The 14,261-nt window shown below is 40.6% G+C and overlaps 1 protein-coding gene across 1 annotated transcript; it reads right to left on the minus strand.

The window, feature by feature from the left end:
- Positions 1-423: 423 nt before the first annotated feature.
- Positions 424-6,874, minus strand: LOC114666489 (butyrophilin subfamily 2 member A2-like). Its single transcript, XM_028821384.2, has 3 exons — positions 6,759-6,874; positions 6,039-6,371; positions 424-895 (listed from the first exon to the last, which is right to left on the minus strand). Exons 1-3 carry the CDS (start codon positions 6,826-6,828, stop codon positions 537-539), a joined length of 762 nt encoding a protein of 253 aa, XP_028677217.2. The 5' UTR covers positions 6,829-6,874; the 3' UTR covers positions 424-536.
- Between the last annotated feature and the right edge of the window lie 7,387 nt (positions 6,875-14,261).

Consider the following 14,261-nt stretch of genomic DNA (forward strand, 5'->3'; position numbering starts at 1 on the left):
GGTGCCGCCAGTTTGCAAAACTAAGTGGAGAACTTGCGTACGCCAGGGATTGAGCTGGTGTGAAAATGTGTGTGGGTTTACGGTAAGTTTAGTTTTTATACATCGCAAAGTTGGCGTGGAAATGGGCGTACGCAATATTTTTGTGCGTACGGACCGTTTATACATGGCTCCTGGTGATCACTGGGAGTTTGCACCTTGACTTCTGCATTATACTATTAGATGATTAATTCTAATGTGTCCAAACTAAGCCCCGATATATTCTTAAACAACAAATAATAAATACAAAAATGTTTAATATATTCCTTTTATATAGGGAGCACCATTCCAGTTCTCTTACTTGTTCTGTTGAGGCCAACTGTTTCCATATTTCAATAGTGCGGAATAAATTAGTGGGATGTGCGTTATAAGCTTCCCTTTTATTGCAGTAAAACCCTTGTAAGGACTTCTTGTTGCAGACTGGGTGTGTACTCGCCCTACTTGTGATAGACATAACAGGAAAGGAACTGTAGAGAATAAAAATACAAATGATTTGACAATCATTTTTTAAATGATGTTGGTCCTAATGTTACACCCAGTGTCAGGGAGAATAATTCCACACCATCTTTGCACTCACTGTAGATGCTAAGTCCAGATGGCCAGTCTGGTTTTGCTGCTTTACTTTTCATCAAACACGTAAACACCGTGAGCACATCCTTCACCGGGATGACACTGCTCACTGTCAGAAGTCCTTCAATGGCTTGCTGTGATGTTGCTGTGGACAGTGTTGTTACATCTACTCCATTCATGTCCCTCCAAACAATTTCTGGTTGTGGATTCCACTTCTCAGCTGTACATTCCAGTCTGGTCTGCTGGTCATCAGAAGATCTGATTGAAATGGAGGGCTGACTACCTAAAACTGACAAATCCAAATGGGAAAGGCAAAAGAAGACAGGGAAGTAATCGTTAATAAATACGACAGACTATAGTGGAAAACTGTTGTGGAAAAATATTTTATTATTAAAAAATAGGCACAGCTGTTATGCACATTGTCAGTCACATGACCCACAGATCATGTGATATACTATGTCATCCTACTCCACATATTTAAGATGGCAGTGCACATAATCTTGTTACCTGATGATTGAATACATTTTCAAACAAAAGCAACAAAAAAGTTTAGCAATAGTTAGGGTTAACAAAAACAAATTAGTGTAAGAACTTTTGTTTGCTAATTTAGACATCAGCTTATTTCGATTGCAGCATGTTTAAAGACTTACATATTGGCCATTTCCATTTTCTGGTCATCCTTCCTGGCTATGAAATAACAACTTTTAATTCTGCCTTTTCTGATGTTTTTTAACATAGTCCAGGACGTACAGTACTGTATGTTGTGGATATGGACTGCCAAAGCATCCATGTCTCTAAAAGTTCCTAAATCACATCCAAAACTCCCCACTAGAGGGAGAAACTGTAACACCATCAAATCCCAGCTGGTAATAACGGCAAGCACCAAATCTTTATAAAATAAAAAGTTTATTTCTATAAAAATGCTGTTTCACTTTGAAGCTCTGAAGAACACAAAGGTATAAAGTAGTTGCAAGCAAGGCAATCCAAGGCAAACAAAGTCCCAATACTATTGTTGAAAAACGAAGTCAAAAAAACAGAGCCTGGGATCAAAAATCCAGTAAACACATACAGGTATACACAGCAAAAAAACACAATAACTCATGAATATCTTGGCACATTCGAAATGAACCACCAGTAACTGTGGGAGACCCTCTGGATTGATAGGGTGAGAAGGGCCTTTTCTGACGGTGATTGGCAGGTGGCCCTGCCTCTTGGAGGGCAATCCACAAAACACATGGAACATAACACAGGCAGCTTGTATACATAGACATAACCAAAATTAAAAAAAAAGATGCACACAATCAACATACAAAGAATCAATAATGAACAAAAGAGACATCAAAGATGAATCTGAACCCTAGACAGGGAGGAACAATGACGGAGACATGACAATATATGCCAAATATTGTTTGGCATGGGAAAGCAGAAGTTGATATATTTGCCAAATGTTGATTATGTTGATGTTCGTGTAATGTAACTTTTTAATTCTGTCTCTCACTAATGTACCTTCTTGGAGGAAACACCAAGTATTGTGACGAGAGATGTCTGTTTTTGTGACTAAGGATGTCATGATACCAGAATTTGACACAAATACAAGTAACCTTTCACTATACTTAAATCTCATTTAACATACTCCCCTTCAGTTTAAAAAATAAGCTTTATAAAAACATGAAATTGCAGATAATGGTGTTATCACCCTCTTTTCTTTCACCTGCATACCAAGGGATGGGTCCTGTGACAAGTTCTAACATCACTTTCAGTTTTGCATGGAAGTTCTATCCCATTGACTCCAGGGGCTATTTAAGGAACAGATGCACTGCAAGTCAGCATTTCATTAACAAACCTGGAACCAAAGAGCACTGAGCTCCACAGGAGAGCGTGATTCTTCACCAATAATAGGGAAAAGTCACAGAAAGACACCTAAAGTCCTTAATATTGTTTGGACTTTTCATTTGCATTTTTTGTTTCATAATAAAAGTTCCAGAATTAAAGGATATTGGTTGGCACCAAATACTTTACAATGTCCCTATTGTTTATTAAAACCTATGAACTAAAACAGTAATGTAATTTATTACTTAGCCATATCAAATGTCTGCAGCAAGGGTTTTTAGATTATTGTTGGATGCAGTGGCCTATGGAGAAATTAATAACAGTCATCGCAAGGAAAATATTGGCAATATGTGTATTTCTGAACATGAAGACTTTAATAACACATTACAATACTGGCTGTTAATATACAATGTTACCATAAATTTTAACTCATTCTTTCTAAAAAAAATTTGGGTGTTGGTTGTTCAGCTGCTTGGTTAGGTTTTACACATTTTGTCCTCTGATTTGAATTGATTAGAGTCATTTTTTACAGGTATGGTAAGCAGCCCGGACACAGACAGGCGGACACCATCGACATAACACCCAACATACGTTTATTGTACATACTATTTACAAAGTGACAGCACACAACCCACTTTCACCCTAAAGTCCAGGCCTCTCAACCAATGCCTTCCTCTCTGGTCCGCCTCCACTCCTCTCCTCCCGAGCTCTGTCTTTCTTCCTCCCAACTCCAGCCATCGAATGGAGGGAGGCGGCTCCTTTTATAATCCCCCGGACGTGCTCCAGGTGCCTCCCAATGAGCGCCGGCTGGCACTCCCTGGTGTGGCGGAAGTGCCGGCTGTGCACTTGGAAGCACTCTGGGTGTCCCTGGTCTTCTGCCACCCAGCACATCCGGGTGTGGCGGAAGTGCTGAGGGCCAGGGCTCCTCAGGCATCGGGGCGCCCCCTGGCGGTAACCATGGGCCCCTATAGGGTTGAGCTTCTAAGTTCTGTTCCTGTAGTCTCCAAAGCCACCAGGGCAGTTGCCCCCTCATGGTCTGGACGAGGCGTGATCCCTCCTCCGGTCCTTCTGGGCATTCCGGCTGGGTACCACCCCCAGCCGCTTGCCACAACAGGGTAGGGAAGGTTGCGGGGATCTGTGGTGTCTGGGGTGAACTTCTCCAAGCTGGTGGTAAGGCTGTCCACCTTGCATTGCAAGCAATTTTTGCTCTCATTTGGGAGACGGGCACCATTCCAACTGACTGGAATATGGGACTTGTCATCCCTATCTGGAAAGTTAAGGGTGATCACCTGGATTGCGGCAACTATAGAGGGATAACACTGCTCTCGGTGCTGGGTAAGGTCCTTGCTAGGGTCATCCTTAATAGGAATTGTGATCACTTGCTCACCTACCAGTGACTGGAGCAGTCTGGTTTTACGCCTAAGGTGTCAACCATTGACCAATCTTGGCACTGAGGGTTCTCATGGAGTGCAAATGCAAATATGGGCTGAGTTTCTTTGCAGCCTTTGTTCATTTTCATAAAGCGTCTTGACTCAGTTGATCAAGCTGCCCTGTGGGAGATTTTGAGACTTCGTGGGATCCCCCCAAGGTTGCTGGAAAACATGGCTGGCCTATACAATAGTACTGAGTGCTGTGCAGAGTGGAGGCAGAACCTCTATGTTTTTCTCAGTTTATTCTGGGGTTCATTAGGGGTGTGTTCTGCTCCTATTCTGTTCAGTGCTTGCATGGGCTGGGTCTTGGGCAACGTCGTGGTGTCCAGCGGCTGTGGGGCATCTGTTGGTGAAGTAAGATTCACTGATCTTAATTTTGCTGATGATGATGTGATCTTCACAGAGTCAATGGAGGCTGTGATCGGGGCTCTTGAGAGACTGAGCAAGAAATCTGAGTGTCTGGGCTTGCGATTGTCCTGATAAAAACCAAAAGCCTGGCCTTTAACGACCTCTCGGGCACAGCCATCAGCAGTGTGTCTGTCTGCAGTGAGAATGTCGACCTTGTCGAGAGGTTAACTTACCTCGGCAGCGACATTCATGTCTCCGGTGACTCTTCCTATGAATTCAGTAGATGGATTGGGAGAGCATGAGGTGTTATGAGGTTGCCAGAAAGGGGTGTGTGGCGCTCCCGATATCTATGCAAAAGAATGAAGGTCCAAGTCTTTAGAATCCTTTGTTTGTGAGACACGGATGTTATCCAGTGACCTGAGACAAAGACTGGACTCCTTTGGCACTGTGTCTCTTCAGAGAATCCATGGGTACCACTGGTTTGACTTTGTGTCGAATGAGCAGTTGCTCACTGAGTCCCGAATGAGGCACATTACCTTGTGAGGGAGCACCAGTTTCGGCACTATGGCCATGTGGCACGATTCCCCATGTTTGTACCAGATCACAAGATCCTCATTGCTGAGGACCCAAGCAGGTGGACCAGGCCAAGGGGACACCAGTGTAAAATCTGACTATAGCAGATAGATGGTCATTTCCAGAGGGTTGGACTGGACTATGTGTCTGCCTGGGAGATTGCCAACTGGGATCCCGAGCTGCTTCATCATGTGGTGGGTGCAGCAATGCACTGTACCAGTGCATGCTGTCCAGCCTGACTTGACCTGATTGTTTACAGACTGGATTTTCGAAATCAGCTGCCCTGAAGGCAAAAGCATTTCTGAAAAAAACATCTGCTCATGGATGAAGAAAATAGTGAGGCCATAAAAGCTCAGGCCACTATTTACCTTATATATTCTGTGTTGTTGTATTTTCTATAACCTAAAGAGCTGGATTTCATCTTTATAACATTACCATATCCCATTACTAGTGCTATGTTTTGTAATATGGAACAATCTCTGCTACAGAACTCCATAATCACATCCTCAATACTGCATATGCTTTTGTTGTTCATGCTCTAATGTCTTTCTTTTCAACAGGTGTTACATTTTGTAGTGCTGTAACAGCACTAGTGTAAGCCATTTTATAATGTAGTTCTTCCTCATGTTTTTCTCAGGTGTTAGAGTGTGATCCCAAGTAACTCATCTATTTGTAATCAGAAATTAGTGCATTAAGGACTTTCATTTGCTATTACCAGTAGTGCAAATGACTACTATGTTACGCTGTTTGAATTTTGATTTTGACATGGTATTGAAGTGTCGGTTCTTGTGACAGGCAGGTGATCATATTGAGTGGACAGGGTTGGGTGAGTACAAACTGTGGCAAGTCTTTCTAATTAATTCTTTTTTCACTTTAGTGATAGGGCTTTTATTACAATGTGCTGTATTCTTTATTTGTCTCTGTGTCACTGTTAAAATGCTTGGTCACCCAGCGTTTATTTGCTTTGCAACAAGCATAGTGGAACATTTACTAATTTTTAATTTCCTTTCTGCTGAAAAGCGTCATTTAGAAAACATTTAACTGCACCATCAAAGTTAAAAGATCAGATTCCCAAGGAAGAAGTGCCAGTCTTCTACCAAATCTCATTATTTACTAGAAAAAAACATCCTGAAGTAGTTCTTGCTCTCAAAATTTAAGAGGCCGAAAATGAAAAACATTAATAGGGGAAAAAATAGGGGAAAGCTGACATATGCTGCAATAGAAAAATCATAATCCAAAGTTTGCACTGACCTTCTACAACCAATGTAATCTGCACCTCATCATCAATCCTTCCAGAATCAACGTAGCAGCTGTAGACGCTATTGTCAGAAACACGGACATTTTGTATTTTTAATGATACATTGCCATACTTCATCTCCCCTTTGAAGAGCATTTTTGTTCTTTCAATCTGCTTTAAATATTGGTAGTTTTCAAATAAAATTACTGGTGATCTAAAATCGGTCGTAAACCATCTCACTTGAAACTCCTCCGCGTTGAGTGCTGGTGAGAGGGAGGCAGGCAGGATCACATCTTCACCCACATAAGTGATAATAGGCTCAGATGGACCAATTATGGAAAACTTCACTGAAAATAAAAACACATGACTGCTGTTACATTGAAAATTACTGTATACCATAAATTTGATTAAATAACTAAAAACAGAAACTCAAGATAAACATATTATTAATGCATTTGTATATACCTTTATATTATTATTTACAACAAATGCCATATAAAGTTTAATCTAAATATAAAAATGCAGCTCATTTTTGCAAAATTAAATTATTCTGAATTAAAATGTTTCACTCCAAAGTTATTCAACTAAGGTTTGAGGAATTTTCTTTTAATATTTAATGTGTGCCAGTCTTACTAAGGTAAAAGTCATTCTAGTAGTAGTGTTCTGTACTATAAACGAATCAATAAAATAGAGCCAATGATTCATAACAGGAACACAATCATAGTTACACATACCTGCACAGGAGATATGTATGTTGAGCAGAAATAAAAAAATAAAGCATCTGAACCGATTGTGAGCATTCATGGCTGGAAATGAAAAACTGCTCAATACAATGTATAAATGTCCATGAGCCTGTAAGGAAAGTAACAAGTTTATAAATCAACCTGCAGAAAGAATGGCTCTGTTTAGACAAAAAAAGAATTGAAACATGAACAATTAACGTTATTCATTTATAATATATGTTTCTGATAATACATCTCTATTATAATAAAAAAAATCTTGGGAAGATAGACGAGACGTGACTTTCTTGGAGAGACACTTTCACATCCCGCAAGACAAGACTTTGTGCCAAGCGATTTAACCATGCCCGGGGCCAGAAATAAAAGACAAAGAGTAGATGACAAAGTAGAACATTGTAAAGAATTAAAAAATGTTGGCACGATACACATGTAGAGCAGATTAGAGATAATGGAAGTACGAAAACACAAACGTCTCAAAAAAATGATAGTAAAGATGGCATTAGCGCAAACAAACAGAAATTATTACTCAGTGAAATAACGGAACAGTGAAAAGAGATCGAATATATTGTTCGGATTTAAACTTTAAGTCAGAGACTTGTAGATCATCTAATTCATGTTGCCATCAGGGAAAAGTAGTGTTTCTTCCCAATGAAGAGGGAATCCTCCAATCCCAGCAAGAATGCAGCACGAGGCAGGAACAATCCCTGAATGGGGCGCCAGCTCGTCGCTAGTGCTGCAACACCGCATCCTCACATATTAAATTATTAACAATATAAATTATTTAAATGTTAAAATTTTATCTGTATAATGTAATAAACATATTTTTCTGCATTTCATCTTAAAAGTTATATCAACATATGTAAATACGTGCTTTATAAAGTGGACTCAGGTTGTGCAATATTATAACTGTATCACTGTATAACTGTATCAGCATTTGAACTGACTGAGTGCGTTTATAGTTCTCGGGATGAAACTGTTTTTGAACCGCGAGGTCAGTACAGGAAAGGCTCTGAAGTGTTTATCGTATGAGAGCAGTTCAAATAGACAGCATGGCTGAGGAAGCGTGTGCTTGATGCTGTATACCAATAATTCCCTTTCCGATCAGCTGCTGTAGAGCTGTGATTCCACATTCAGATATAGTGGGACAAATACTTGAGAGTAACAACGCTAAAGCAACTATGGTATTTGGAATAGTTTGGCCATTCCGTGGACCATTATATTGTTGCAGGTTAATTACATTACAATCAGATGCCTTAAACCATATGTGTCAAACTCAAGGCCCGCGGGCCACATCCGGCCCGGCGTGTAATTATATCCGGCCCGCGAGATCATTTTATATGCAGTAATCCCTCGCTACTTCGCGGTTCACTTTTCGCGGATTCACGACTTCGCGGGTTTTTAAATACAAGTGATTGCCCGCCTATCGTGGAAGTTATGTTCCAGACCCATCAGCAACAGGAGAAAATCCGCGATATAGAAAGACCATATAAATAAACATTTTTATAGTTTAAGCCTTAAAATACCCATCCCATATGCTTTAAACACATGTAAACTTATAAAACACACTTTGTTAACACGTATGATATGTGGATGTCGGGCTAAGGATATGAGTAACATCTCACTATTATAAAACATTTTAACTTCACGCAAGACAAGACAGTGAGACAGGAAAATTGGTGATGTACAGGCTTTTAAATTATTGACACGCAGAGCGACAAGCAGCACAAAGCTAGCACAAAGTCCACTTCTCCTTAGCGTTCATTCAGCTCCCCACCCCCTTGACAATGTGAAATGGCAGGAGCGTACTGCGCCTCCAGGGAGGGGGGTTTGAGCGAACGTGCATTCAGCCCTCACACACCCCCACTCCTCCTCCTCCTTCCGAACGCGCAGAGCGACAAGCAGGCATTTTGGCAGAAGCAGCACAAAATCCATTTCTACAGTGTCCATTTTAGGACATCCTTCTCCCTCCGAAAAAACTCCATCCTTCCTATTACCTTCGACAAAATATTCCTCCTCCCTGCGAGGAATCCCCAGTCACCCCTCCTCCCTCCTCTCTCCTCCCTCCTCTCTCCTCCCTCCTCCGTCCGCTCTCAGTTCTCCGCTGTCCGTTTTCCGCCATCCACCCTCCTATCTCCGTCATCCGCCTTCAGCTCTCCATCAAACCCCACACTCCCCCCGCCCCCTCATCGACATTTTCGTTAATGAAGTGATGTAATACTTCAGCTCCACCTTCTTCACAAGTTCATTAACCAAATTATTTGTCAATTATATTTCACAGTAAGAATTTACAGCACGACTCAAACGTGGGAACGAAAGTAAATGACGTTAATTGTTGAGTGTCTTTTAATACTGTGTAAGCATACATATTAACACATGTGCAATTAAACGTGTGCATTTACGGTGTGATTTTTCAGGCTTAAAAGCTCGCCTTTTATTAAAAAGGTAAATGCAAACTTTTTTCATTCTGAAGGGCACAAACCACGCAAAAATGTCGGTACACCAGATAAATAAGCGCAACGTATTATCAGTTGTATTGTATACTTACAATACATATAGAAATGTGTTAATCGTTAACTAATAGTATGGGATGGTGTTTTTCAACTCAGCTACAGATGCAGATGGAAACCAGAACTGCTTTGAAAAATACGAACGCCTTAGGACTGATCTGGAATAAGGTAGCACAGCGCCTTGATTTAAACGATTCCATGTCTTGGTGGGTTTGCGTTGCTTGTTGTCAATATCTTTACACCTGTTTTTAAGGCTTATTGACTGAAAGGGGCTTTCGTGAAAAAAGTTAGGGCTTTGCTACAGGATACACCCTCCACAAGTTAAGGAAGTTAAAAATAAAGGTATATATTTCTGTTTTATTTAAACCTTTTAAGTTTGTATGCGGGCGGCATGGTGGCGCAGTGAAAGGTGCCAGTTAGGAGACCCGGGTTCGCTTCCCTGCGTGGAGTCTGAATGTTCTCCCCGTGTCTGTCTGGGTTTCCTCCTGGTACTCCAGTTTCCTCCCACAGTCCAAAGACATGCAGGTTAGGTGCATTGGCAATTCTAAATTGTCCCTGGTGTGTGGGTGTGTGCGCCCTGCGGTGAGCTGGCACCTTGCCCGTGGTTTGTTTCCTGCCTTGTGTTGGCAGGGATTGGCTCCTGTATTTAGGATATAGCGGGTTGGATAATGGATGGATGGACATTTGTATGCATAGCCCTATTTGCCCGTTTTCATTTTTTTTCTTTCTTCAGTAATATTTCAGTAAACCCGGAGCTTGTCAGTTCAAATCCTGGTACTGACACCACTGTGTGACCCTGAGGAAGTCACTTCACCCTCCTGTGCTGCAAAAAACAAAAGTAATGTAACAAATTGTACCTCAGATGTTGCAAGTTGCTGGAATAAAGGCATAAGTCAAATAGATAAATATGTATTATACACATAGGAACTATTCATTTATTTTCAGTTAAGTCATCTGCAGCAAACCTTTATAAATGAGGATTTCTCCTTTTTAGATAGTGCAAACTGTTTCTTCTTCATTGACGTTTTCTCTTGGAGAGCTTTTTTCATTTCATTGAAAATTAAAGCAGCAGCTGCCAAAATATGTAGCGTTCTTATTAATCTTTCAACATTGTGTAACATAACTTTATAAAGTAACATAAAAGGTTTAAATACTGGTTATCCTTTTACAGTAAAATATTACTAAAGAGATACAAAAAAAGTAAAATACATATGAACCCGGGTCTCCTAACTGGCACCTTTCACTGCGCCACCATGCCGCCCGCATACAAACTTAAAAGGTTTAAATAAAACAGAAATATATACCTTTATTTTTAACTTCCTTAACTTGTGGAGGGTGTATCCTGTAGCAAAGCCCTAACTTTTTTCACGAAAGCCCCTTTCAGTCAATAAGCCTTAAAAACAGGTGTAAAGATATTGACAACAAGCAACGCAAACCCACCAAGACATGGAATTGTTTAAATCAAGGCGCTGTGCTACCTTATTCCAGATCGGTCCTAAGGCGTTCGTATTTTTCAAAGCAGTTCTGGTTTCCATCTGTATCTGTAGCTGAGTTGAAAAACACCATCCCATACTATTAGTTAACGATTAACACATTTCTATATGTATTGTAAGCATACAATACAACTGATAATACGTTGCGCTTATTTATCTGGTGTACCGACATTTTTGCGTGGTTTGTGCCCTTCAGAATGAAAAAAGTTTCCATTTACCTTTTTAATAAAAGGCGAGCTTTTAAGCCTGAAAAATCACACCGTAAATGCACACGTTTAATTGCACATGTGTTAATATGTATGCTTAAACAATATTAAAAGACACTCAACAATTAACGTCATTTACTTTCGTTCCCACGTTTGAGTCGTGCTGTAAATTCTTACTGTGAAATATAATTGACAAATAATTTGGTTAATGAACTTGTGAAGAAGGTGGAGCTGAAGTATTACGTCACTTCATTAACGAAAATGTCGATGAGGGGGCGGGGGGAGTGTGGGGTTTGATGGAGAGCTGATGGCGGATGACGGAGATAGGAGGGTGGATGGCGGAAAACGAACAGCGGAGAACTGAGAGCGGACGGAGGAGGGAGGAGGGGTGACTGGGGATTCCTCGCAGGGAGGAGGAATATTTTGTCGAAGGTAGTAGGAAGGATGGAGTTTTTTCGGAGGGAGGAGGATGTCCTAAAATGGACACTGTACATTTCAGCTCTGCTCAGAGTTCAGCTGCCCCCCTTCACAAAGCGAGTGCAGACACATTGACGTCTGATCACTGCGTGCAGTGTGCAGTGTTGGTCTGCGGTGTTTAAGAATGCAGAAAGTGTTTAAGAGCATAGGAAGTGTTTATAAGAGCGTGGGAAAGGTTAACAAGAGAGTGAGAAAGGTTTATAAGAGTGTGGGAAGGGTTTATAAAGCCTTAAAATATGTATAAATAATAAAATAAATATAGGTTGCTACTTTGTGGATTTTCACCTATCGCGGGGGGCTCTGGAACGTAACCCCCGCGATAGGTGAGGGATTACTGTATTATTGTTATTAATGGCCTGGCGATATGAAGAGCTGGTAACACAATAAACTACAGATCCCATAATGCAGTGCTTCAGCTGCCTTGCCGAACACTTCCCACGTTAATCAAGTCTAGCTTATGATGCTGCAAGTTATTGCGAAGCTAGCCCTCATGATGCCGAAGAGAAAAGTTGATTCTGAAAACAGAGCCTTTAAAAACCGATGGGAGGCTGAGTATATGTTTACTGACATTGCCGGTAAACCCATGTGTCTCATTTGTGGAGCTAATGTGGCTGTAGTTAAAGAATTTAATCTAAGACAGCACTATGAGACAAAACATCAGGATAACCTGAAAGACCTGAATGCAAAGCAGAAGATACAGAAAGCAGAAGAGTTAAAGAAGAATCTGACACTTCAGCAGACGTTTTTTACCCGTGCAAAATCACAAAGTGAAGCTGCTATGAAAGCAAGTTTTATCGTGGCAGAGGAGATCGCCAAATCAGCCAGGCCATTTACCGAGGGAGAATTTCTGAAGAGCTGCATGATCAAGGTGTTTGACGTCTTATGTCCAGACAAAAAACAGATGCTGGCAAATGTAAGCCTGAGTAGAAATACGATTGCTGATCGAGTTTGTGAGATGGCCACTGATTTAAGAACATAGTTGAGTGAAAGAAGCAAAGACTTTATTGCATACTCTCTTGCTGTGGATGAAAGTACTGACATGACTGATACTGCACAGTTGGCCATCTTCATCCGTGGAGTGGACACCAATTTGCGCGTTACAGAGGAAATAATGGACATTAACTCGATGCACGGGACAACGACTGGAAAAGACATTTTTGAAAATGTATGTCAAAGTATAACCGACATGAAACTGCCCTGGGATAAACTTATTGCACTTACTTACTTGCACCATCTATGTGTAGTGAAAAAAGTGGACTAGTGGGAAGGATGCGAGTAAAGTTTCAGGAGGAGAACTGTACTGGTGAGTTAACAGCATATCACTGCATCATACACCAGGAAGCACTATGTGGCAAAGTCCTGAAGATGGACAATGTAATGAGCACTGTAACACAAACCGTAAACTTTATCCGAGCTAAAGGTTTAAATCACCAGTAATTTCAGTCCTTTATGCGGGAGATAGATTCAGAGTTTGCTGACATTTCTTAACATACAGAGGTGCGTTGGCTAAGTCGGGGAGAAGTTCTCAACAGAGTTTTTGAGCTCAGCAACGAAATCTGTCAGTTCATGGACAGTAAAGGAAAAGACTCCACCAATTTTAGGGATGAAAACCGGAAATGCAAGTTGGCATTTCTGGCTGACATAACAGCTCATCTCAACGCCTTAAACCTCCAGCTCCAGGGAAATGACCGCATGATCACTGACATGTATGACGCAGTGAAGGCATTTCAAGTGAAGCTGCTTTTATGGGAGACACAAATGCACCAGTTTCCCTGTTGCCAAGTAATGTTGAACCAAGTCGGCACAACGGTGTTCCCAAATACGCACTTTGCTGATAAACTGAGCACACTGCGCATTGAGTTCGCATGGCGCTTTGGTGACTTTGAAGAACAAAAAAAGAATTTTGAGTTGCTTTGCAACCCATTTGCCGTCGATGTGGAAACTGCACCTGTGCAGATTCAGATGGAGCTGATTGAGCTGCAGTGTAATGGCACACTGAAGGCAAAGTACGATACTGCAGGGCCCGCACTGTTTATTCACTCCATTCCCGCAGAAATGCTCCAGCTCCGTCTACATGCGGCTCGAACCTTGTGCATGTTTGGTAGCACATATCTGTGTGAGAAGCTCTACTCAGTGATGAAGACTAACAAAACAGCACACAGGAGTCGTCTCACTGATGAGCACCTGCAGTCCTTCCTGAGAATCTCCACAGCACAGAACCTCACACCAAACATAAACGAACTTATTGCCAAAAAAAGATGCCAGGCATCCAGCTCTGATAAAATGACATAAGAGCAAAGACAACTGAATGATTTGATTTGTTATTGCTGAAAAGCACAAATTTTATTTATATTTCCAGGTTTTGTTATGCAGCATGTTCATATTTTGAATTTGTATAATTTTGACAGGATATATTTTTATGGAGAGCAAAATCTTTTGGGATATTTAAAAATTAAGTTTATTTTTTATATAAAATGACATAAGAGTAAAGAAATTTGAATGTTTGTTCTTTTAACGTTTACTTTATTTCTAACTTGTATAATTTAGACAGGACATATTTTTATGGAGTGCAAAATATTATAAGTTATTTAAGGTTTGAGTTGATTTATTCTGGAATAATATTCCTGTCTGTTTTTATTCATATTTATGTTCAAAAAAGTAAAGTTTTAAAAGTTTTAAAGTTTTAAAAGTTTAGTTTTAGTGTGTTCAATAAATGTTTATATTGTTCGGCCCGCGACCTAAAGTGTGTTTTGGATTTTGGCCCCCTGTGCAATTGAGTTTGACACCCCTGCCTTAAACTAATAAACAATATGC

This window comes from Erpetoichthys calabaricus, chromosome 16, assembly GCF_900747795.2.
Source record: "Erpetoichthys calabaricus chromosome 16, fErpCal1.3, whole genome shotgun sequence".
In the NCBI taxonomy this organism is placed as follows: Eukaryota; Metazoa; Chordata; class Cladistia; order Polypteriformes; family Polypteridae; genus Erpetoichthys; species Erpetoichthys calabaricus.

What these genes read in the sequence shown, in the direction of transcription:
- LOC114666489 (XM_028821384.2), bottom strand. Translation starts at nt 6,828, where the DNA reads ATGAATGCTCACAATCGGTTCAGATGCTTTATTTTTTTATTTCTGCTC. An exon ending in CATACATATCTCCTGTGCAG is followed by an intron (nt 6,372 to 6,758) that starts GTATGTGTAACT and finishes TTTTATTTTCAG; the next exon opens with TGAAGTTTTCCATAATTGGT. An exon ending in GATTACATTGGTTGTAGAAG is followed by an intron (nt 896 to 6,038) that starts GTCAGTGCAAAC and finishes TGGATTTGTCAG; the next exon opens with TTTTAGGTAGTCAGCCCTCC.